This window comes from Lonchura striata, chromosome 17, assembly GCF_046129695.1.
Source record: "Lonchura striata isolate bLonStr1 chromosome 17, bLonStr1.mat, whole genome shotgun sequence".
Classification (NCBI taxonomy): Eukaryota; Metazoa; Chordata; class Aves; order Passeriformes; family Estrildidae; genus Lonchura; species Lonchura striata.
In genome coordinates, this window is record NC_134619.1 from 619,196 (window position 1) to 644,850 (window position 25,655).

A 25,655-nucleotide genomic window follows, 5' to 3' on the forward strand; every position below is an offset into this window, starting at 1 on the left:
GCCCGGTCCCGCGCGGGGCACGCCGGGAGCTGTAGTTTCTCGCTCTGCGTCTCCCGCGGAGCACGCCGGGGCTCGTAGTCGCGGCGGAGGAGGCGGGGCTCCCGGCAGGGCTGCGCGCCCATTGGCCAGGGGCGCGGCGAGGGGCGGTGTCTCGGGGGCTGGCTCGGTGCCCATTGGCCGCGCGGAGGCCCCCGCCCCGCGCGGTGCCGTCAGTTCCGGCGGGCCGCGCCGCCCCGCTCATTCTCTTTGGTGTTTGCCCTGTGCCGCCGGTCCCGGCCCATGGACTGAGCCCCGCCGCTGCCGCCGGCCCATGGACTGAGCCCCGCCCCGGCCGGAGCCGCGCCCCGCGCAGGTGAGGGCCGCGGGGGGCCCGGGCCCGGCGGGGCCGCGGGCGGGGGGCGGCGGGGCCTGGCGGGCCGGGCCGGGCCCGCGGGGAGGGGGCGGCCGGAGCCCCCCGCCCGCTCGGGGCTCGCCCTGTGCCGCTCCCGGCCCGGGGCTCATCCCGTGCGGCCGGACCGTGCCGCTCCCGCGGCGGCGGGGCCGGGAGTCCGCCCCGGCGGCCAGCGGGACCGGAGCGCCGCGGGCCGGCACCGGCACCGGCGGCCCGACCCGCGGGGGAAATGTCAGAGCCGCCCCGGGCGGGCCGTGACTGCGACTCCGGGCGTCCCGGAGCGGCGGCGCGTACCGGGGCCACTGCTGCACGCCGCTCCCGGCGCGGCTCCCGGGGCAGCGCAGCCCGGTCGGCTCCCGGCCCCGGGCCGCGGCCGTGCCCGCCGAGAGCCCGCAGCCAGCGGCGTCCGGGCCGAGCCGTCCGGGGGGACTGCGGGCGCAGCGCAGGGGACGGCAGCGGGGACAGCGCCGGCCCCTCCCGGCGCGGCCGAGCGGGCAGCCCCGGCGTTCCTGCAGTCCCGGCGCTGCTGCACGTTCCCTTTCCCTGGTCCCGAGCAGAACGCTGCTGCAGGATCCCTTCTCCCGTTTCCGAGCAGAACGCTTTTCCGTGCCGTGCACAGCAACAGGTTCTGTCCGGGGCTGGCCCCTGCTCGCAGTCTGTCCCGGCGGTGCAGCTCCGGGCGCTCCGTCCCGGGATGCTGCCCTGCAGTGCCAGAGCCCTTGCTGCGTGCTCCTGGCGTTCCTTTGTGGGCAGGTTTAGGGCAAACCCGGGAGGAACATCCTTTGCAATGTCAGGGAAGCCTAGGTGTATAAACATATATATACACACACATATTGGTGAACTTAAATACCTGAATGAAGTCTATGCTCTGCTTTTGGAATGGTATATTTATAAAATCTTGTTTCCTCTAACTGGAACGTGCAAGTGTACTGCACAGTTCCCTTGCTCAAACTGGAGGCAATGTTTTGGGTTTGTTTTTTTAATACTAGTGGTCGTGAGAATTTGAGTTTTGATTATGCAGCTGTGGCTGCAATATAATAAAGTGATTTCTGGTTTGTCTGTTGATTATTTCATACATGCAACAAATGTGTGTTCTGACTTTTACAGAGATTCACTCAAGGTCTCTCACATCTTGATGAGAATATAAAAAGCCCAGAGGCTGAGATTTTTACTATATTTTCTATTTTTTGAAGTTGTATCACAAACTTATTTCCAAAGTGTTCTAAAAGGATCCATGCAAGAAACAATGTCTTTTTAAGCAGCCACTCTGTTCAAGAGTTTTTCATAACATCATTTTTGCACTACCAGTACAAGTCAGTCAAAATGTGTTTTGTGGCAAAATTATTCATAGGTTGAAATAAATTTGAAGTGATATGACTGTACAAAGTCAGAGCAAAACTGGAATTGCTTTGTGCCTTTCAGACCTTCCTGAAGAACAGCAGCTTTATTTTGGAGACAAATGAACATTCCAAAAGCCCTTCTTCTGGCTCCTTTGGCCAGGGTCCTTGCCAGGGTTGGTTATTTCACTAGAGGGGCTGGAGATGCCCCAGGACACGCAGGAGATCTGGGCACGCTGGCTCTCAGCAGTGTCCGTGGGCTCTGTGAGCTGTTCTACTGCAGGGAAAAAGCCAAAATCCCTGAGCTGTTTTGTCACAACACTAACTGAGCTAGAAGTTTATTCATTGTGTTACTTCCTGGTTTATCAATTTGCTTTGTTTGGAACCATCTGGTTTATGTGTATGTTTGGTAATTCTCTCTTTTCATTCAGCTTTTACTTTCCAATTTCAGCTTTTCTTCTCTTATTAATAATCCATATCTTGGCTCCTAAACTACTTTGCATAACATTCAGTGCTTGTGCCCTTACCAAAAAGAGCAACATCTCTTTCTACAGTGTTACTTTTGGGAAGGACCCTGTCTTGCAGAATTGTTGCAGAAGATTTATCTAAGAAGAAAAGATTGTTCAACCAGTATTTTACACTTTGTGCAGATAGCCTGAATTCTGTAAAATGTAGTAATTGTTCATCAATTTATAGTGAGACTTTCCAGTTGTAAATAGATGCTGTTAAACGCTGTTGCAGCAGCTTGAGAATCTTATGTTGCATGTTGCAAAGCTACCCCTAATGTGGGTTTTTCAAAGCTATTCTAGGTAACAGCATCTCAACAAATCTCCTGGAGTTTGTGGCTATTTATTTTTTGTGCTCAGAGTAGTCGATGGTTGTGTGAGGCATTTGTCCTGCTGCTCAGCTGCTGTGCCAGGTGCTGGTGGGGCAGAGCGGGGAGAGCGTGCAGGCAGGGTGGGGACGGGGGCACGGTAGCGGGCACAGGGAGGTGTCAGGGCCTGCTGAGGAGCAGCCACCTTCTGTGTGCCAGTCCTGACAGGGTGGAACTGTTCTCTCAGGGTTTAGCCTCCTGTTTGCACGCGCTTCTCGCAGCTCAGGGCAGCCTGTGGCGGGCGGTGTGAGGTGAGTGCTGCTGTCCGGCAGAGCCAGCCCCTCGTGTGCCTGGGCCAGGTGCACAGCAGTGTGAGCAGTGCTGGGAGTGCGCCCCGAGGGCCTGAGTGCAGGGCTCTGTCTGTCCCTCTGCAGAGCAGGGCTGCCAGCGCAGCCTCCTGCGTGCCTGGCATGGCCTGCAGTGGCCTGCAGGACCTGGCAGGTCCTTGCCACCGGCGGGGACCCCTCTGTCAGCAGAGCAGGGCGTGCAGTGTGACTGTCAGGAGCGCTTTTCTTGGTGCATTTTACACCCATTGCCTCTCGTTCTGTCACTTTAGCCACACAGAACAGATTGTTCTTTCCCACTCCAAAATCCTTTCAATTCCATGAACTCCTGGTTCTCAGGCCCCAGCCAGCCCTCTCCTCTTCAGAATACACATGTTCAGATCCTTTAGCGCTTTTCCATAGGTTATATTTCTCTGAAGGAAGCGTTTTGGGCTGTTCCTCCTTTACTTCTGCCTGGAGCTGGTCCCCAGGTAGGTGCAGGGCTGCAGCTGAGGGCTCAGTGTCTGAGTGCAGAGCAGGACTGGTGCAGACCTTGCTCAGGCTGGTTCTTACTGCTGCATCTCAGGATGGGGAGGGCTTTTTCTGAAGCAGCCTGGCAGCGCCAGCTTGTGCTAGGAGGTGCTGTTGGTTGTAAGACTTCTCCACTCTGCTGGTGCCCATCAGTGGTGTCTGTGCCATGGTGACCAGCAGGCAGTGCCTGCACAGCCCCTTGGGCTTATTCTGCTGAGGTGGAGGGGTTCATTCTTGGCAGGGCTACCAGGAATGGCTGCGGGAGAAAATTCTGTTGTCTTTTTGCAGCTTGGTCTTGACCCTGCCCACAAACATGATGCATTTCCTTGTTCTTCAGATGCTTAGCTTAGCGTCCAGAAAACCCTGTAGAAGAGAAGTTGAGCTGACTGTAATCCTCTTGTGTTCCCTCTTCACTCTCCTGTTGGTAAACACCAAGTGTGATGCCAGCCTGGTTCAGGCTCTGCGGCCTCCTTGTTTCCAGCAGGAGAACTGCTCACAGTCCTAGGAGTCAGCCTAAGAGTTTGAAATGCCTGTCTGAAGCAAATTCCAGAGCTCTGTCCTCTTCTAACCCTGATCAAGATTGGGCTCTCCCCCATTTTGTGGCTGGGAATGATGTTGCTGGCATCTGCACGCAGTTGGCTTAGGCATGGAAAAGAAGGATTAAACACTTTGTGCTATATTTGTAAGCAGAATAAAATAGGTTTTGATTTCCATTTAGAGCAGTCCGTGCAGTGGCAGGTTTCATATGCAGCACTGAAATAATTTTGTTCTAAAATGATTTTAGACTATTTGTGAGTGAAATCACTAGATTGGAAATGTAGCCAAAAGGTAGAATTTATATAATTCTCTGTGATTAATAACTACCAGAATTTCTCAGTTTGTGGCTTGCTTTTGGTTTGGCTTTGTGAATGAAGGTCTGAGTCTAATTTTGGGAGCTGATCTCTAGGACTCTTAGGAAGAAGAGCTTCACTACAGAAGAACTGGAAGCCTCACTACAGAAGGAAAATTGGCAAGTGACTCTTGTAATTCTGCAAAGAGCACTATTGTGAGATTCCACTGCTTGGGTGAGAAACATCGCTTGGGGGTGGGGGAGGAGCAACGAAGATTCCTGGATCAGGTTGGAAATTCAGCTTGGAAAAGCAGCTGTGTTGAGCAGTCTGTCAGTGGTAATGGAAGGGTCACACAAGTCCTTGTCATCAAATAAATGAGGCAAACTCAGTGTAGGGTGAGAGATTCTCTACAGAAGATTTTTTTTGTGCCTTTAGGGAGCAAAATGCTAACTCTCTGTTTTTTCTTTTAGGCATTCTCCATCATAAATATTCTATTTAGAACTAAATACAAATCTTCACTCTCTGGATCTTCTGAAGGTACTGGAAACTTACTTAAAACATTAAAGTTTCTTACCTTTCTATTTGCATTGTATTAAAAAAATGATGAGTTGGGGTAAAACATGATTGTCCATACGAAGTGTTTGATTTTTGTTTGGTCATCTGTCTTCTACATGCAACACCTGTGTGAATTATAATACAAACAGGCCCCAAGAAAACGTTTATCTATAAACGTTACATTCTTTTATATATGAGGATCTTTATTTTTGGGTGTGTGGACTGGCCATGCTCACATCTTCATTCATTTCTTTGGTTACCTTAGTGACACCTGAACTTTGCATTTTAACGTGTTCCAAATTTCTGGGAATGTTCCAGGCATTGATGCACCAAAGTCAAAATCTAAAAGCAAGTGATGAGCAGTCCTCTGTCATCTGGAAATCCAGGAAGTTTAGTTTTGCCCCCTGGTCACTGAGGTGTTCACGGCAGGGATCACCCTCTAGTGCAACACTGTTGTGGTAACTGCAAATACTTGGGATGAATAGGCCAAAAGTAACTGTGGCAGGGTGGGAAAGGAGCAGTTCTGTAATTGGTGCTGGCTCAGGTTGTGTGAGCAAAATGGTTGTTCTTTCGCCTCTCTTGGATATCTGAGTGGGCTTCAGGTCTAGCAACGCCTCAAGAATTGAGTAGGGATCAGTTACTTGCACCAGTAATGTCTTGAAAAGTTTTAATTATCTAACCCCTGATTATGTGGAAAAATGCCCTGAAATTCTGGTGCCTTTGTTCCCCTGTCCACTGAAACAGCCTTTCTGACTTGTAGCTTCAGCTTTCTCAGTTGTCGTGCGTGGTTTTCGGGCAGTTGGACTTTTACAAGCCTGTTACAGGGTAAAGAGCATATCCTTCATCTTTCTCAATTACCGTGCTTGGTTTTCGGGCAGTTGGACTTTTACAAGCCTGTTACAGGGTAAAGAGCATATCCTTCATCTTTCTCAATTACCATGCGTGGTTTTCGGGCAGTTGGACTTTTACAAGCCTGTTACAGGGTGCAGAGCGCGTCCCACCGCTGTGTTCTGCAGCTCACACATGGGCCCCCAACACCAGGCAGTGGCAAGCATGTGGAAGGCAGGCCTTGCCTTAAAAGCACACTGATTGTAGAAGTTCTCTGAAAACAACATCAAGCTTCCTTTCCAGCATGATCTCAAACATCCTGATGTTTCTGACATCAAAATAGCAACTTTTGGTGTTCTTTTAAAGTGAGTGGCTGAAAACTGTAACTTCAGTTGCTTAGAAAGACATTGCACTTCAGCAGGAAAGGAACGTTTGCTTTTCTTGCTGCAAGATTTCATTGCATTTCTTCATCTGCAAGACTTTGGTCTAGTCTTTGCCGGGCAATTATTATTGTTGTGTTATATTTTCAGTGATTCTAGTGATGCTCTTGGGAAGGAAACTTAGTGATTGTAAAGTTATTACCCTGGAGTCTTATTCTAAATTCTTTTCTTCTTTGTCATACAATTTTTTAGATGTCCTTTAGACAGATTCTCTAATGCCACTCTCACAGTTACAATGCACCCCATGTGTAACTGCTGCAAATTTAGTAGTCAAATATAGCATTTGTTTTGAGTATAATCTGAATATGTGTCTCCTAGACTAATGAGACCTGAACTATTTCTGCTCTCTAGTAAAAACAAAAGTTATCCAGGTGGTAGTACAAGTGTGACATGTTTATGATGTTTTTTTCTGAAGTAAAAATACTCCAGATGGTAGATTTGGTGGGGTATCTGTTGTTTCCCAGTAGTTTCTTACCTCTTATTTAGTAGATAATTACATCTTTCTGTACGTGAATGTATTAATCTAGGTTCTCCTCTTAGGCTTGTTTTGTCAGTAACTAGCTAAAAGCTTTCCTCTGACTCATTGCTGCTCCTCTCACATTTGGAAATCCATTCACAGGTTCAGAATTTGAAGCTCACGGAGCACTAGTGGAGTTGTGTTGCTACTAATAGCCCCCTGGTGGTAGCTGGAGCAGTGATTTCTCCTTTTCACCTATGAGTTAGGAAAGAATAAACCTTTGTTTGCTGCTTAATGAGACCTCTGTGTGTGTGCATGTGTGAGTGCCTTGGTGTGTAAAATGGATTTACCTGGCTGTAAAATGTATTTTTAATAAATAAATTGATATGTGGCTTGTAAGTGGATATGGACAGCTGACCTGTTTGTGTCTATTTAGGTTCTGCTGGCTGAACATGAAGATAATTTTGCATCCATGTGTAGGAGAAATCCAATACTAATTTGTCAGCAGAGGGAGGATCTGATCTGTCACAGCTCCGCACAGGGGCTGGGGCGCGTGCTGCACTTGCAGGGGTTTTTAGATGGCCATAGGTGCCCATGAGCACTTCCTGCACTTGTTTATAGTGCTGCAGAGCCAAGTGACTCTAAACTGATGTTTGAGCTGTGGCTGAGACATGCCCTGACTTAAATCAAAGTAATCTTCAGAATACATGTAGCTGATACAATTTGTGAACTCTTCCACCTTTGCTCTGCGAGCATTTCCTGCTGGACTCCAGCTTCTTCTCCTCATAAGTGGCTTGTCATTCTTGATGATCCTAGGGGAAAACTGTGATAATAATAAAGGATGTTTTCTCTAAGGAAAGGGTGTTTTTTTGTAAAGGCTGCATTTATTTCTTGCCCTCCAAGTGAAAAAGTTTAACTTCAAGTGGTAGAATGCATGAAATGTAATTTGTCCATGGAAGTTGCTCTTTGTTCAGTGTATAACCAGTGGCTCTGGGTGTAAGTAACAGGATTTGCTTCCTAAGTGGATTCAGTCTTGGGGAAAAGAGATGGACAGTAATGAACAAGCATAAATAAAGCTTCTGTACTACTCTTCTGTGAATGAAAGAAGTGTGACCCACGATGGGTGTACGGGTGGAACTGTGCTGTGCAAACTGGATGTGTGAGTGACTAACTGGACAAAATGGGAACAATGGGTGCTTGGTTGAATGCTGTTTCCCTTTTCGCTGATGGAGGAATTATTTCAGTAGGTTGTTAGAGAATGCTAAATATTTAGTATAATCTGTTTTTCATCTTTACATTTTAGGTCAGCAATTTGGCTTCCAAAATTGGAGTTTGTCTGCATTCAAAGCTGTTTGCCTACAGTAATCTGCTCTGGTTGGAAGTGAACATGTCTCAAGTTCAGATTCAGAATCCTTCTGCTGCCCTTGCAGGGAGCCAAATACTGAATAAAAACCCATCTCTTTCACAGCCTTTGAGTATTCCTTCTACTACCAGTTCTTTGCCCTCTGAAAATGCAGGCAGACCTATCCAGAACTCTGCTTTGCCCTCTGCTTCAGTTACATCCACCAATGCAGCTGCAGGTAAGATACAGGGTCAGTAACTGTATATATTTCTAATGCTTATAGTTTGGCATGATATATTCCTCATGTCTTGCACCTACATTAAAAGTAATATTTATCCAACTGCAGTAGCCCCATAGGGAATGAAATCTGTTAGAGACAGGTAACATACTTTTACATAAAGCTCCAGCAATTAATCGATATATTTGTAAGAGTAAAGAATATTTTTAATTGTAATACATTAAATTTTTGAAACATTACTATCAATCTTTTCTACCAGTAGCTTGTTTTAAATATGAAAAATTGTTGTTTGAAATAGTTTTTCTAGTTCTTTTATGACCAGTTTAATGATAAATATATTATGCTATCAAAATGCAACAGAACAAATAAAGGGTAATACAAAATAGCTAATAGGGGAAAAAGAGGAGAAGGGAAATTAAATTAACTGAGTTTTTGCAATTATTAAAAGCATATGATAATGAGGAATACTTGGAAGATTAGCTCCTTGACATGTACTAGATAAGATGTGGGCTGTTTGCAGGAGTCTTTTAACTTCATACTGGCTTGCATTAGAACCTTGAATTTAATTGTGGTGCTTTCTAGGCATGAGCATTGCTTAGAAAACCCAAAGTTCAATAGATTAGTCCTTTGGCCAGTGAGCAAAGCTGTCTATTCCAGCATTCCATACAACTAGATGCTAAGCCACTGAGACTTATTTTTTTAATTAAAATTTGTAGTAGAGTTCACAGTTGTCAGTTTATTTATCTGATTTTATGTAACCTTTCAGCTCCTTCAAACATGGCAAACCCCAAAGAGAAAACCCCCATGTGTCTTGTGAATGAATTAGCCCGTTTCAACAAGATTCAGCCCGAGTATAAGCTTCTGAGTGAGCAAGGTCCAGCTCATTCTAAGGTAAATGTTCATACCAGTTTCTTACTGCTGCTGCTCATGCTCATGATTTTGGTGCAAGATAACCCAGAGCAATGGAGAGCAAAGGGAAGCCCCCTACAGCATCAATAGGGAAGTGTGAAGCTGGTACCTGGAAAGTAAAAAAGTTGTGTTCCTAAAAATGTCACATGAGTTTTAAGGTGTGAAGGAGTCGACATTTACAAAAAGTATTGGAATAACATTCAGAACTGTTTATTGATCTGTTCAATTGTGTTTCATTGACCTGTGGGCATGTAGAAGCTGTTATGGTACATTGTGAACTTAACTTTCTTCAAACTGCTGAAAAATATCTTTAATAAACCTTTTAGAGATTAAAGCAAGAGTGGAGTTATGTGTCACAAAGAAGGGTGAGTTTCCAGTCTGCTGTTCAGTGACACAGGCACAGCAGCCCTCCTGGGGCTGTCAGCTCTCACCACACTGCTCTGAGTTTTCATGCAGGATACTTGCCAGCTGCAGTTGTTGTGAAATTCTTAGTTCAGCAATTGGGAAAATCCTGCTGATGTCCAAAGTGATGGAAATCTGGGAATGACATGGGAGTTAAAGAAATCTTGGATTACCATATTCTCAACTTGTGCATCACTGAAATACTTATTGTTTTGTGTAAGACGGTCTGATAAACTACATAAATTCTGAAGAAGCTTTTTACAAACTACCTATTTGTGGTTTTGAGGTGTTTACAGTGCAGCTGACTCTTGGGGACCAGCATTGGGAAGCTGAAGGAACTAGTATTAAAAAAGCGCAACATGCAGCAGCTGCCAAAGCTTTGGAAGGGACAAAATTCCCTAAACCTACGGCTCGTCCATCTCGTAGTGAAGGCAAGAATCCAGGTATATGCCACAACAACTGATTTAAAATAATCATGCATAGAGAGAATACACCTTTCTGCTTTTGGTATGTATTGAAGTTGTGTAAGGATGAATAAAAACTGATTCTGCCTGTTTAACAGTGGCAATTGTCAGCTAGCAAGTACTTTGTCTGTGCCTCTGTTCCATAGGTCATTTTCCTTTGGCAGTTACCTTACACCAGTCCTCTTGTAGTGGATGACAGCTGATTTCTGAGCCAGTGAGACCTGTGGTAGAAAAAATTACATTTATTGAGTGTTCTATAGACTAGGAGCCTGTTCTTCATGCCCACAATACTGGCACTGAGAGTAATGTTTTAGCCCTCAGTAGCAATTTACCTGCCTTTTGACAAGGCCAGTTGCAATTTGAAAGTGAAGAGTCATAGAAACCCTTCTAGGTCTTTGAGAACAGAGAAACGTTTGATCATTCTCAGTAACCAAGAGACACAGAAAGGATGTAGCATGTCTGGTAACTTAAAAGTATATTTGGAGAAATTTCTTTATTGCAGAAAATTCTTCTGCAGTTCGTTATATACACTGTAAACGTAGGTAAATTAGCAGCTTCAGAAATGAAAAGCAAAATGATGAAACCCTCCAAAACAAATCCAATAAGAGCCCCCAGCAAATTCACTTTTTTGTAACAGGATTTGTCACAACTGTACTAGGCTGCTTTAATGTGCATCATATAGACTTATTCTCTTTTTGTTCACTAGCAGTTCTGTTTGTAATTCAGTCATTTTAGATGCTGCATGTGGCAAAAGTTGAGCTCATTTTTCCCTGCTGTGAGCCAGCAGTAGGAGTTTAAATTGTCTCTGTTCCTTGTGACAGCTGGACAACCCTTTGTGTTCCTTTTCTGTAGACAGTGTAACCCCCACAGTGGAGTTGAATGCACTTTGCATGAAGCTGGGGAAGAAGCCCATGTACAAACCCATCGACCCTTACACGGGGATGAGGTCCACCTACAGCTACACCATGCGAGGTGGCACCTACCCCCCACGGTAGGTGTTGGCTCGGGGTGCAGGCTCCCCTCAGCACCCCTGCCTGGCTGCTGCTCTGAAACTGCCTGGGGCCCCCTCTTGGGACACTCAGATTGTGAGGCAGGGGCTTTGGAGAAGCCCACCCACTTATTTCCAGTGGTAACTTATTTCTTTGGGGTGGGGCAAGGCAGCTGGACTGAAAGTTGAAGTGGTTTTGAGAGTATTCAGGTATAGCCAGCTTCATTAAGAAAACAGCTAAATATAGAGCTAAATATTAGGTAAATATTTCTTGCATTTCCTTTCTGTGTAAAAGCAAAAGTGAAGAAAACAGGTTGATGCTGCTTCTTCTGAAACTACGTAAATTAAAGTTGCAGTTTAAATAGTTTTATGTAGGCATAGGAACTTAAAATTCAAAACTTCCTGGCTTGCCAAGTCCATAGAAGTGTGGTTATGTTGCCTTGGTGTAGCACTTGGTCAGAAATGTGTTCCTGTTGTGAAGCAAGGAATGTCAGTATTTGTTCCAAAGGTAGCTCACCAAATTCTTTTAAGCTCTAAATCAAAATTTGGCTTTTTAAAACTAGTGCTTCAATACTGGTGTGGTTACTGACATCCAAGAGATTGACCCACAACTGACTTAGGTGTCTGTTTACTTTGTAGGTGAAATAATTTATTTATTCACCTCTCTCTTTGCAGGTACTTTTACCCATTTCCTGTTGGGCCTTTACTTTATCAAGTGGAGCTTTCAATTGGAGGGCAGCAGTTTCATGGGAAGGGAAGAACAAGACAAGCTGCTAAGCATGATGCAGCTGCTAAAGCTCTGAAAGTTCTGCAGAATGAGCCCTTGCCTGAGAAACCAGAGGTGGGAATTAATCTTAGTCTTGTAAGCATAAATTGCCAGAATAAACTGGGATGTTATTGTCGATTTTTTCCTTGTTGGGAGTTGAGGAGACAGTTGGGAAATCTAATTCTGTGTAGCAGTGGTGACTTACTTATGTCAATAGATAAAAGCATGAATTTCTATGGAACTAGAATTTTCCCAGATGAAGTTATGTTAATTTTCTTACTGTCATATTTTTCCACAGCAATGCTGTAGACCTCTATCACATATGAGCACTGGAAACATAGATAGGAATTAATATCTTACCAGGTACAGAGCATACACAAACTTCTGAAGAGGTGCATAAATGGGCAACATAAAACTCAGGCATGGATTTACTTCCTAGGACAAATTCCTACATGATTTTGGAAAGAACCATGGAAGTTCTAGAAGAGCAGAAAATGCATAGAAATAGTAGACTCATACACACATTTTGATAGGAATATAAGAAGTCAGTTTTTATCCCTTCATATATTTATGGCTGCCCAGCACTTTCCATTCCAATACTGTTCTTGTGTTTTTCGTGCTTTTTTGTTGAGTGGCTTTAGGCAGAAGGTCTCACTGTGAGCACAGGAGTTGCTTTGCTGCTGGGCTGACTGGGAGCCTGCACTCCTTCATGTGTGTTGGCTGCTTTGGGCAAAGACAGAAGTGTAACTTGCATTCTGGGGAGTGTGAGAGCTGGATATGGAGTCTGGCTGTGTGCTGAGAAAGAAAGAAAATGAAGAATTGGACAAGAAGGTAACAAGGGATCTCAGACTGGAAAAAAAAATCACTGGGGACTAGTAGGAATGGCAGAGCAAGAGGCTTGAGGAAACGTGAAGCCAAGGGACACTGAGCTAAAACTTGGTGTGAGCATTGTCCAGGAGATTGGGCAAAAGCACTGGACCTGACAGTTCAGGGCACAGGCTTGGGAGGCACTGATGGAGTACTTCAGGTAAGGGAGAACTCTCCTGGAGGAATGCAGACTGAAAGATGGAGGCTCCTGGGAGTTACAGATGCTATTGGGAAAAGAGCGTGATGCTGGGAACAGGAGCTGGGACTTGTGCTGAGCCCTGCTCTGAAATCTGAGCTGGTGACTGGCAGAGTGTAGGCAGGGGCCACACTCCTGCTGGTCTTCATGCAGGAGAGGCCAAAGCAGAGGAAGATGTTCCCCTTCAGTGCTGGGAACCCCAAATTCTGGAATATTGTTCTGTGCCAGTGGTGCAGAACATCCCTTTTTTGTTCCCACCCTCGTAACAGATGAGCTGCTCTCTTGGGCCTTTTTCCCCCCCAGGGAGAGCAGCTCTGCAGGGCTCACATGCCACTGAATTATTCTCTGTTCACTCTTCTAGGAATGCTTCAGTACAGGTCACTTGGTTAAAATGTATGGAATTGTGGAGTTGGATAATGTGAGGTCTTCAGAACAAACTGTGGTTGTTGTAGGATGTCTCATTCTGTGTGAGGGGTGTAAATCCAGAGGTAGAGGAAGTAAATGAGGCAAGAGACTGCAAGAAGGGAGAGTTATTTATTAATAAAACAGGACCTGAATGGTGTCTTGACCTTGAGAAAACTGCATTTGTAATTTTATTTTTCAAATTTAATTTGACTTTGTAGAAGGAACAGTAGGAAATACAACTAGGGAAAGGAGAGTGGGCCTTGGAACAGGGTGTGCTGGTTTATAGCAAGTGCTTGGGTAATCAAGTTTTCATTTGAAGTTTGGTACTTAAATTCATTGATATTTGTGGCTTTCAACTGTTGTCATTTTAGGAATGTCTGAGGGATGCTGTTTCTGTAGCAGCATTTCACCATAGCCAAGATGAAGGCAGAGTTAAGAAGGTTGTGGTGCTGAGTGAACCCTGTTCATTCTGCATCCAGTGAGGCAAGGGCCGGAAAGGATACAGGAGTGCAAGGTCATGAGAGATGCTGTTAAAAATGCCTGTGTGCAACAGAGGCAAATGAAAATTTCAGAGGCAGATATAATCCTGATACTTCCTAAAAGTCATTTGATGTTGCCAGTAATTTTCCTTTTAAATGTAGCTGTTTTGGTGTATCTCATTTAAGTGTACGCTTGTGTAAACAGAATATTCTGATGTTTGAAGTCTTGTGTTTTAAGGGGGAGTAATTTTGTATATATTTTTTTTTATTATTTGGGGGGATTTTTTACAAGTTTTTGTTTTTATGGAATTTTACTCTTGTATTTTTAAATTAGAAAATATTCAGTGCATGGTAACAGTTGGGTGCAATGGTCTAAAAGATCTTTTCCAAACTATATGGAAAAGGGAACTGGAAGGCATTCCTGGAAGAGGGCAAGTCCCTCTAATGGAGTACAGGACTTAAGGAATTTGCTTGAACAATATGATGAGAACTAAGAATGGTAAATGCTTTGGGATCTCACTCATATTTAGAGGTACATAATTCTTGGAGAGTTTAGTCAATGCAAACATGCAAAATACCTCAAAAGCAAACTTTAGGCATCACCTGTCTTGAACTGTGCAGGGAAAGGGGGAGAGTGTGTGTGTGTATGATTATTTTTGATTTATAAAGTAAACTGATCCAGAACTCAAGTAGAGTCAAAATAATCAGTAAAATAGTTGTAGTCTGTAAGGCTTATTTGCTAGTAATTCACTCTTTTTAGATAGAAGTATTGAGGAAAAGAACGTTCATTTTGCACTGTGTACACAGATTTGGAATGTATTAAGAATATACACTGCAATAGTGCAGATAATTCTGTTCTATTTATTTGTATTCTCTTGAAAGGATATGAAGTGGGAAAATTTAATCCAATAAAGAAAAGTCATGGTCATGTTCACAAAGAAAAACTTTGGAATTTGAAACACTAGAATCTATCTGAAATTACAAGGAGGGAAAAAGTGCTTGTAATTGTTTTTTTTTCTAAGATGGGAAAAGCCTGTTTTAACTGGTGGGATTAAAAAATTCTTTGTGTTTTAAACTAACCTGTTTGCAGCAGACGTGGGGGATGCTCACTACCATCCAACAGGTTTTAATCTATGAAAGTTCTCTACCTCAGCTCCCCTCCTGCTCTCCAATAAGATACTTAAATAATTTTTATTACCTGGTTGCATAACCAGTATTGTGGCATGATATAATCAGTGATATTGTTGCTGTTCATCTTTATGAGACTCTTTCCAATATCACTGCTGGACACCTAAAATTTCTCTGTTGCTGTTGTTGGTGCCAGCATCACAGAAGACACTTTTGGAATGCCAGTCAGAGTTTTACCTGGATATATGTAGATGTGCCTGCAAGAAAGCTTCACTGGAACTGTTGTCCCAGCAGGTTTGAGTTCTCAGAGATGATCAGCATTTGATTTAGGGCAAGTTCCTGATAGGATGTCCTGGACATGAGAAAGCAAAGCTGCAGATGAAGCACTTAGAAGGGAGCATGTGAAAAGACATGACTGTGCCAGGGGCTTGTCAGCCATCCCTCGTTCACATTGGTCCCACTCTCAGAATCTTTATTTTTCCTGCCCTTTCTCTTACCTGATCCTGTCTTAGTGCTTTTGGTGCAAACGTCCAGTCAGTATATGAAAATTGTATTTCATAAAGGTACTTCCATTTGGAAATCAGTGCACTTAGCACTTCATTTTCTATAAACACATTTTTAAAACTATTGGCCCTTATTCCATTTGTTCTTTCTTGTAATGAGCATGTGAAAATATTAAGGTTTGAAAGCTTTTACACATACACCTTAATGAGCTTCTTAAGATTCAGTTCTGTTGCATGTGGGCTGCTTTTATCCACATTCATGTAACATGACAGTAAAGGTTAGAGTATTTAAAATTTGGAGAGTTCAGTAAAGTGGTTGAATGGATAAAATTCAATTTAATAGGATCTTTATTTTAAATAGAGTATGCTTCTTTTAGGTTAACGGAAAAGAACCAGATGATGAAAATCTCAATAAATCTGAAATAAGCCAAGTTTTTGAGATTGCACTTAAAAGGAACTTGCCTGTGAATTTTGAGGTATGTTTACTTTACAAGATCTAGATTTGTTTTTATTAGACTATTAAGGGTACAGATTAAGTTGAGTCTCTCCTAGATAACCCAAACAACTGACTTGTAACATGTCTTGTTAGTTGTGAATACACTTTAGCCTTTGACAGTCACCCTGATTGTCTTGGAGCTTAGATGGTAAAGGGAAGAAAAAATAAAAATCCACCTGTTCACAAATTCACCCTAAAATGATCACATGGAGTGAACAGCTGTGCTGTAGTTGTCTGTGCAATCTTTTTTCCAAGCTTTTTGAGAAAAGTTTATTACAGTGAAGAGCCAAAACACAACCCTGCATTAATGATTACAAAATGGAAGTGCAGAGTTGAGGCAAAAGAGTAGAGCTCACTCTGAAAGACACATATGGAAGTATTTGCTTAATTAAGCACTGATCTGGACTACCCATGAGTGCAGAATCTCACAAGTAGGTTTCTTTTCTTGCCATGAGGTGACCTCATGTGCATCTGACTTTCCTTTCCCTTTGGCCTGGCTGCTTACTGCCTCTTTGCCCCTCTTGAGCATTTCAATTATCTTAAATCAGGAGCTTCCACGGGAGCTTTTGTGTTTCACTAAAATATTAATTTATCATGCTGCCTTTCTGAGCTAGCAAAGTAACATTTAAGCCAACCATCTGAATTATTATAGTAAGAAAATGCAATTGTGTGTAACTAAATTACTTCTGAAACTGTTCTATGAAATTTTATATTAAACTTTCAATTATTGCAGATTAGCCTGAGCATCACTGGTAAAAATACACTGTCACACAAAGCTAATTGTGGTTGGAAGCTCTTAAAATTAATTCTTACTTTTGACTATATTGGTATTTTGGAGTATGATGTGTTATGAATGGAGTTAAAAGCCTAAATCTGTAGTGGTCAGCTATCTCTTAGATGTCTTCAGAATTCTTCAGAACTTCAGAGTTCAGAAATCAGAATTTCTGGACTAAAATGCTAGATCCAAAAGAGTTGCTTTCTCTGCAATGTTTTATTGCTGTACCATGATATATTTAATGAGGTGCTGTTAACTGTGGGGCAGTACACACTGGTGGAATAGAACAGTCCTATTTTTATACTGAAACAGTAAATCAGTAAATTAAATAAGACGGGTTAATGACTTGTGTAAATATTGTCTATTGCTTGCTGCATCTGATCTTTTAAAAATATATGCTTAGTTGGGTGGGAATATATTATTAGAGTGAGTATATTTTACTTTTTGGATTGAATGAGAATCTAAAAATCTCTTTATCCTTAGTTCTTGAGAGAAGTTTGCTGTAAACAATGTGCCCTGCCATTTTTAATAAGTGTTTATCACGCTTTCACTCAGTTTTTCCCTCTGAAACAGGTGACTAAGGAAAGTGGTCCTCCCCATATGAAGAGTTTTGTAACCAAGGTGTCAGTTGGAGAATTCATGGGTGAAGGTGAAGGAAAGAGCAAGAAGATCTCAAAGAAAAATGCTGCAATAGCAGTCCTAGAAGAACTGAAAAAATTGCCACCCCTTCCTACAGTTGAGAAAATGAAGCCACGAATCAAAAAGAAAACAAAATCAATAGTGAAGGTAAGGGGAAAAAGTTTGGAATTTGTGCAAATAATCATCAGAGAGGCTTTTCTGAATCAGTTATAAACACTCTTCAGCTGCTCAGCCTTTACTAGCCCTGGGGTGCAACAAATGGGCTGGTACTTGCCTCCCACTCTGATGGGGTTCTGACACCACTTTTAGAGCAGTTATCAGTAAATTCAGGATGAAGGAGAAACCTTATAAAGGAAAGAGCAGCATATAAAAATCAAGCTCTGACTTTCAAGCCTCAGTGTTCACAGCTTTGGGTTTCGCTTGTACAAATTCTCCTGCAAGCTTGTGCCTCCTAATATAGCAGGATTAGAATTTGTAAAGCTATTAGCAGGGTAGGTTACATGTGGTCGTGTGACAGTGGAGCCAGATAAATTCAGTGTTTCTCTTTGGCTGTGGCAGTGTTTCATTAAGCAACTTTTATTTCAGGATTTTTGAAATCTAGAGATAGCGTGCTGCATTCTGTCTATTAAACCAAATATTCATAAAGTTTGGCTTATTTCCTAAACCCTGTCCTACATAGCTGCAAACAAGTCCAGAATACGGTCAAGGAATGAATCCTATTAGCAGACTTGCCCAGATACAGCAGGCCAAGAAGGAGAAGGAGCCTGAGTACATGCTGATCACAGAACGTGGGCTGCCCAGGCGCAGGGAGTTCGTCATGCAGGTGGGTGTGATGGCACGGCCGGGAGGGGTGGCTGTGACTGTGGGACAGGGCTTAGAGGGGTGGCTGTGACCGTGGGACAGGGCATAGAGGGGTGGCTGTGACCGTGGGACAGGCTGTGGTTGTGGCTGTGGCTGTGGCACAGGCCTGGAGCTGTGGCTGGCATCTCATTTTTTTGTTTTTCTTATGGCAGTCAGGTTGTCATGATGATATACTGACTTAACAGATTTCCATGACATGATTTAACAAAATATCTAATGGACTACATTCACAGAAGATAAAGGTTCAAGAAAATTGATCTGAGTAATTAAAAAAAAAAAATACACAGGGCTCCAGTAGTCTATGTTGTAACTGCCTAATGTTTTAATTAACAGGAGTATTAATACTCTGCTAAGAAGTACTAACTTGCTTATATTTGGTAATGTAGGATTTATTAACACTAACCTGGGTTGCCAAGGTGAGATGATGAACACAATTCTTTGTGTGACTTCTGTTTGGGTTTTGTGTGCTTGAAGGCCAAGGATTATTGGTATATAAATGACAACTTGCTCAGAACAACGATCACTTGAACTATTTTGTGTCTTATGGCATGCTGGAGACACAGATCACTAATCAGAGAATCTCCATACTTCTGCTTAAGAATTGAATTTCTTCCTCTTCTGTCCAGGTGAAAGTTGGTGTACACACAGCTGAAGGAATGGGCACGAACAAAAAGGTTGCTAAACGCAATGCAGCAGAAAATATGTTGGAAATATTAGGTTTCAAAGTCCCTCAACCTCAGCCTCCAAAACCAGCATTAAAGACAGAAGACAAGGTGAGTCTTGAGGAAGCAGCAGCTGCTTAATGCTGCCGCCAAGGCTGAGCTGAACAGAAGCAGCTTTGCAAGGCAGTAACAGGGTAGGAAGTTCATTCCCTCTGCCCTAGCCAGGAAACAATTGTATTGAGGGGACTGCTCTCTGAGAAAACATTGAATATCCAGGGTTTCGGATACATTAGGTAAATCAATCTCATCAGAAGGATAAATGAATGTATTTGTGCTCTATGAAATGTCTCAGAAACCATAATAATTAACATGTTGGTCTCAGAAACTTGCAGACCCGTAGGTCTAAAACTAGCAATAGTTTTACACAGCCTTGTCACAGTTGCAGTGAAAAGTTTGTTACAGGTCTCTCTGGTAGGTCCCTTAGGGAAGGAGCCTTCTGTGTTCTGCTGTTGATTCGGTAGACACTACCAGGGAGTTCAAACAGCAAATCCAGGCTTGGTTTTCTCCTTTTCATGCATGTGCTCATTGGAGTGTGGTGTGCTCCCCTCAGCAGTATCAGTCATTAATGGCAGTTAAACTGGCTTTATTCTGGTATCTGTGCTCCTAATACCACTTCTCTGGCATGTGGTAGTTTTAGGTCTTCAGTGAATAAGAATCACGGAACTTCTCTTTTTTTTGATAGCGATGTAGTTATTGATGTTTTTGAAAAATAACTTTTTCAGTAAAATTTTGGCTGGTCAGATCACCTGCACCTTGAAAACTTTAAAATTTAGGGGGAAAAAAAGTTTTAAAGGGATATTGTGTGTTTAAGTTATTTTCCTTTTATTTTTAAGACCCCAGTGAAGAAACCGGGTGATGGAAGAAAAGTAACCTTCTTTGAGCCAGGCCCTGAAGAGACTTCAACTAGTGAGTAACCTGGTGCAAGCAGCAGGGCCCTGTTGGGGTGTCAGGTCTGTTCCCAGTCCTTCCTGCAGTGCCATCTAGCACTCTGGGATGGGCAGAGCTGTGCAGCTGCTGCCTTGCAAACCAGATGGAGCCCTTGGAAAGGTTTGGTTCAAACCCCAGAGAGCTTGTTCCTGCTGAGGCCCCTGTTCCTGGCATGAGGATGAGAAGGAGTGTCAGTACTAACTGGTTAGCCTCGGGCAGAGTTGGAGAGGGAAGGAATGGCCTTGTCCACAACCACCCCATAGCTCTTTGTGAGTTCCCCTTAAAAAGCTGTTCTTAACGCTCTTTAACTTCTATAATAATGTCAGCAAATTGCTGTCAATTGACTGTGGCTGGACATTTGCTGTAAAAAGTCTTGCCTCTTTGTGTTAACCTTTCCTACCTGCTTGTTCTCACAATATACAGTTTAAACTTTGTGGACTGTCATTTTCTTTATATCATTTTATGGTTTCATTATTTGCTCCTCAGTTTAAATGATGTAATAAAAAATTCTGAAAGCAAAAGATGTATCTAGAATATGCTTGCAGCTGAGGTGTCTATGAGCTTGACTGACCTGGAGAAGCTCCTCCTGGAGGTAAAGGTTGGAAATATTAGGCTTCCCCTTTGGCAGAAGCAGCTGTTGCACTGAGTCAGTAATTCATAAGAAAACTCTGTCTCGTTGGTGCTGAAGCTCTGACCCTCCAAAGGCTGACTGAGCTTACCAAGTTTGTCAGTATTTCAAAAGTAATTTGAAATTAATTATTTTTCCATAGTGACTTTTGGTGCCTGTGTGTGCCTGCAGGAGGACTCTCAAACAGCAGCTCTTCAGTGTGCCCCTCTCTCCTCCCAGGTAATAAAGAAGATGAGTTTAGGATGCCTTATCTCAGCCATCAGCAGCTTCCTGCTGGAATTCTTCCCATGGTCCCTGAGGTTGCACAGGCTGTAGGAGCAAATCAAGGACACCACACCAAAGAGTTCAGTCGGGCAGCTCCCAACCCCGCCAAGGCCACGGTGACGGCGATGATCGCCAGGGAGCTGCTCTACGGGGGCACCTCTCCTACTGCCGAGACCATCCTGAAGAGCAGCAGCTCCTCAGGCCACTTCCCCCACGGGCCTCTGACCAGGCCCTCCGAGCAGCTGGACTATCTTTCCAACGTTCAAGGAATCCAGGTAAACCTTCAGCTTCACAAGACTGCTTCCAAAGCTGTCCAAGAAGGTCGAACCTTTGGTTTGCTCAAAAGCTTTTTTAGTTCTGCTGCTGAGAGGTGAGTTCTGAGCCTGCTGAAATTCGTGTAGCAGTTTCACTTTACCTGTGACACGTACCAAATTTTACATATTTTTTAATTTAATTTTCAAATGTGCATTTCTGTACCATTCTTGGCCCCAGTTCAGTGCTACTCTGAGGTTTTAGAAGAATAAAATTAAAACAAAATTAAAGGATCATTTTCTGAAAATTGTCCCAATGTAGGAAGACATTGTGGACTTGAACTTGGCTGATGTGAAATCAGGTTTCTTCACTAATCTGTCATACATTTACATTTGCTGTAAGCTCTGCATTTTCTTACATTTGCTCCCTTAATGAGAATTGCATTAAGTTCCTATATTCATATGACAGATGAGTTCAGTGGATCAAAAAGCATAATACAGAAATTTGAAATGCAGATGGCAGTGGTCAGAATAAAGGTTCCAGTGACAATCATTATTAAGTAGCCACTTGCATTCAGAAGCCTTGCCAATCTCTTATGAGTACTAAAAAACATTTTAAGTGAGGTTAAACTTCAATGGCTGAGAGAATGATGAGAAGAAAGGCTCATCTTCATATATGGGCAAATAATCTATAGTTGTGATATACTTCTGGTACTTGGTTAACTGAAAAGAAATAAATCCTTCTCTTCTCTTAGGTTGAATATAAAGACTTTCCAAAAAATAACAAGAACGAGTTTGTATCTCTTATAAACTGTTCCTCTCAGCCGCCGCTGATCAGTCATGGGATTGGAAAGGATGTGGAGTCTTGCCATGACATGGTATGATGAACATTGCTGAAATGCTGCTCGTGGGCCTTCCCTGAGGGGAGACCAAGGTTTTCTATCACTGCTGGGAGCAATTAGATGTTCTGCAGTTCCCTGGCTAATTTTTGCCTAATATTTCACAAATTGCAGAAATAATAATTAATAATATCAGAATTTAATTTAAGTAATGCTTAATATGCTAAATATATGGTCACAGTTTTGGTCTACAAAAAGCACATTTGCTTTGCCTTGATAGTATTTGCATGAGCCCATGACAGTAAATGCACAAAAAGGAATGTATAAACTTAACAGCATCTCAGCTTATTTCCTTGTTATATCAGAATGGGCTGATGTTTCACTGGGAACTGTGATACTTGGGCTCAGGTTCCCAGACTTGCAGCAGAAGTGGAATCCTCTGTGGAAGAAATGCAGTTCAGCATTGGATAGTAAGAGATGCTGTAAATCTGTTCAGTTCCATTTATAAAAAAGATTATTTATTACCAGTGGCTGAAATATTTATTTGTGAAAGAATGAGCCTGCTATAGTGAAACCTGCAGGGGACATCGGCTTTCAAAGACTTTAGGTGGAGCTGACAGGATGTTCCCAGTCTGCTCCCATCCAGAGGAATTGTATTTTTTGGTCTCCAGAGGTGATCTGAGTGCAGCAGCTTGAAGGACTCATTTGCAATATTTGAATACCCTTAGGAAAATCTGATTTTGCTGATTTTTATACTAAAAACTGTTGCAGTACTTTCCTGACACAATTTGATACAGATTTCGTTGTACTTTGTCACTTTCATTGGACATTTTCATGCCAAACTCTACATTCTGCTGTGCAGAGCTCCTGTCAGATGGAGCACAGGGGTCAGTGCAGGGGGGAGAAGGGGAAAGAGTGACTGGTTTGGAGCTTGACCCTGTGACAGGGGTCACTGGGAGCCCCCTCCTCAGTTCAGGGTTCAGCTGTCACTAAGGCATGTGCCAGTCGGGGATATGCTGGAAAGCTGCTCCTGAAATTGGTCTGAATGAAGTGGGAAAAAAAGGTCAGTTCTCAAGGGAGTGACTGACCTTGGCCTGAGCCACGTCACACTGACCCTCGTAAACAGTCACATGGGCCCCCCCGTTTTGTAGTTTTGATTCTCGTGTGACTTGTTTTCTTTCCTGGAAAAGGACCCTGGTTCTGTGTATTTCTCTGTCCTTTGTCTTAATCTCTGCATAGTTTGAGCTGTTACTAATTTAGTGTCTCTTTCCTTGCTGTTTCTAGTCGTGGTGTGTTAGTTTTCCCCCAGTGCTGAAATAAGTCCAGTGGGAATCCCCAGTCACAGCACCATCCAATTGTTTAGTGAAGCAAGATGAAATTCTACACTGTTGCATTTTCCACCATAACTATGGAACTTAAAAAAATCCTTAAAAATATCGTCAAAATAAGAACATTTGTTTGGGTTGAGTGCTTTCATTAAATTACTGAACTGTCCAGAGGCTGAATTGCTGAGTGCCCTTTCTTCTCTTTAGGCTGCACTGAATATTTTAAAGTTGCTGTCCGAGTTGGACCAACAAACCACAGAGATGCCAAGGACAGGAAATGGACCAATGTCTGTGTGAGTGGTACCCACGACTTCCCTTGGCTGAGGCAAATTAACCCCACGAGAGTTTTTAGACGAAGAACATGTGAGGGGTTTGATTTAGCAAAAAGGTTGGAATGCCAAGGGCTGTTTGCCCTCCAGCAGGACCAGAGGGAGGGTTGGATGATCAAGCCTGTCCTTTCACGTGTCAAAGGCAAAGCACTGAGCAGGAGTGAGTGGGTGAAGTGTGCTGGCTGTGGTGTGACCCCAGCCCAGGGTGACAGCTCTGGGCCCCAGCACTTCTGGCCTCCCTCAGCTCAGCTGCCCCTTCCCATTTCTCTGTAAGGAGTGTGACCCTGCAGTGGCCTTGGGTTCCAAGTGCTCCTCTCTCTCTCTTACAATCATGTGTGTCATAGGTAAAGGGATATCAGGGGCCAAAGCTCATTTTCAGCAGAAGCATGGAGAGGGTGCAGATTATTCTCTTGGCTGGGTTTGGGAGAAGGTTGAGCCTCTCATTGAGATAATAAGCTCTCAAACTAACAGTGGTGGGATTAACAAAGTGCAAATTGATTAAAAATTGGGGCAGTTACATGATAACAAATTGTTAAATGCACATCAAATTATTTGTATCCAATTCAAACCATTTTATTTGTGGAAATAGTGTTTTGTCTCTTAAGTAACAGGTGTTTTCTCATTTTAGATGTGTGAAACAAGAAATGGAAAGTGACCCTCTCCTCAAACCGGCGAGTGCAAACCCTTTGGGACAAACACTGGACAGCACTGCCTGAAACAGGCTCTTGACTGAACCCAAACCTGAAAGCACCAGAGAAAATCAAATGCTTCCTCTTAATGTAACCTAACTGTTGGAGTGCTACAGTCTCTACAACCTACTGTAGTGTCTAAATCATAACTGTTGCTTTTTCTTCAAACAGTGATACATTTTTAGTTTCATTATGTTGTTTTGATTGAAATGACACTATACATTTTTCATTTAAAAGTTTCTTAATTGTATCTAGAACCATAGCACAGTTTAGAAACTTTGTCTTCAGAGACTGACATGTTACCTGTGAACTAACTTGGGAAGATCATATCCATGTATGTGGTTATTTTGGTTTTATTGGATTAGCAGCGTTTCACTGGAAACAGGCTGTGTCCCACCATTTTAAAAAGCCCCATATTTTCACAAAGCAACCCTAATTATCCAATGGTTGAATTAATTTAAACACTTTAGGAATTTTAAACTTGGTTTGATCATTTTTGGTTAATTTCTAGTTTTCTTGAGTGTGGGGTAGGGGAACTCGAATGCAATGTGACTTTCAGTGATCTTTGAGCTGTGTTTTAGGGACTGTGTGCTGGTGGCTCACAGCTCACTACAGTACAGGATATGATCTCAATGTAGTGCATATAAAACTGCAGATTGATTTTCCTTGAGTGCTTTATACTGTTTAATTACATCTCCATGTAGGGCTGAAAAAAATTACCTATGTTTATATATAACTGTGTTGCTTTTGATGTTGTGTTCTTGCGCACGGTCGGTGCGCGCTGAGGTTTGCATTGGTCCAGGTACAGCACGATAGCCGCGCGAGTTCAGTACTGCTTCCGTTCATTGTTTACGCTGGAATTTTTTCTCCCCATGGAATGTAAGTAAAACGTAGTGTTTGTCACCAATAAATGGTAATACTAAATTTTTTTGGTTAGTTTATTCCTGTACACCACCACAGGGGCTGCTTTTTTATAGATTTGTAATGCTTGTGCTCTAGTCTGGGCAGTGTGTTGAGCTGTGGAGTAACTTCCAGTGGTTCTCGAGTGCATAGAGAATGTTCTATGTTCTGTGCTGTGCAGGGTGTGCAGACCTGGCAGGGCAAAGGAATGCAAAGTAATGTGGGTACAGTTTGTTATTTGTGCCACAGTGTTAGTGCAGCTGTATTAATGGGAACTCAAAAGTTCGCTTAAACGAGGAACCTGGCACAGGCAGTGGATGGACCTCCTCGAAGTAGAGACTTTAACGCTGTTTCCTTGTTTGCTTGTAAGCTGAGCCACAGCCTTGCGCTGCCTCGGCGACGCTGGGGCAGTGCTGCAGAGCAGAGCTCGGTCCTGCAGCAGCGCTGGCCCCAGCACTGGCCCCGCAGGCTGACACGTGTCGCTGTCTCGTCCAGTGTGAGCTACAGTCAGTGTTTACTTACCTGTGACCTGCAGGAGCACTTCCTGCACCTGTGTGCAGCGCCCACGGGAACTTCTGCCACAGAGGGCAGTTCCTGCAGGTGCTGTCTCGGAGCTGAATGTCTTGGCCGTTTTATTTGCATCATCCAAAGCAATCGGGCCACAGGAACTGCAGACCAGATTGCATTGAATCACATTGGGTGTGATCATTATAAGCTAAAAACCCCCAAACATTGTAAAGGCTTTTTTGGTTTTAATTTTTTTTACATTTGTAGAACTAAAATGCTGTACATTTAAAAATTAAAAGAAACTTGCTAG

At 43.3% G+C, this 25,655-nt stretch overlaps 1 protein-coding gene across 4 annotated transcripts; it reads left to right on the forward strand.

Moving 5' to 3' along the window:
- The first annotated feature begins 207 nt into the window (after positions 1 to 207).
- Positions 208 to 24,862, forward strand: STAU1 (staufen double-stranded RNA binding protein 1). Of its 4 annotated transcripts, none has more exons than XM_021539217.2 (16): positions 208 to 352; positions 4,697 to 4,763; positions 7,810 to 8,086; positions 8,853 to 8,977; positions 9,684 to 9,840; positions 10,714 to 10,852; positions 11,525 to 11,690; positions 15,571 to 15,669; positions 17,020 to 17,250; positions 17,783 to 17,926; positions 18,591 to 18,737; positions 19,520 to 19,592; positions 20,461 to 20,780; positions 21,512 to 21,634; positions 23,128 to 23,213; positions 23,878 to 24,862. In XM_021539217.2, the coding sequence occupies exons 3-16, from the start codon at positions 7,894 to 7,896 to the stop codon at positions 23,963 to 23,965; spliced, it is 2,091 nt and encodes a 696-aa protein (XP_021394892.2). In that variant the 5' UTR covers positions 208 to 352; positions 4,697 to 4,763; positions 7,810 to 7,893; the 3' UTR covers positions 23,966 to 24,862. The 4 variants fall into 4 exon arrangements, with proteins under 4 accessions (XP_021394892.2, XP_021394894.2, XP_077643097.1 ...); XM_021539219.2 differs by having other exon boundaries at positions 17,038 to 17,250; XM_077786971.1 differs by lacking the exon at positions 15,571 to 15,669 and having other exon boundaries at positions 17,038 to 17,250.
- Positions 24,863 to 25,655: the final 793 nt, after the last annotated feature.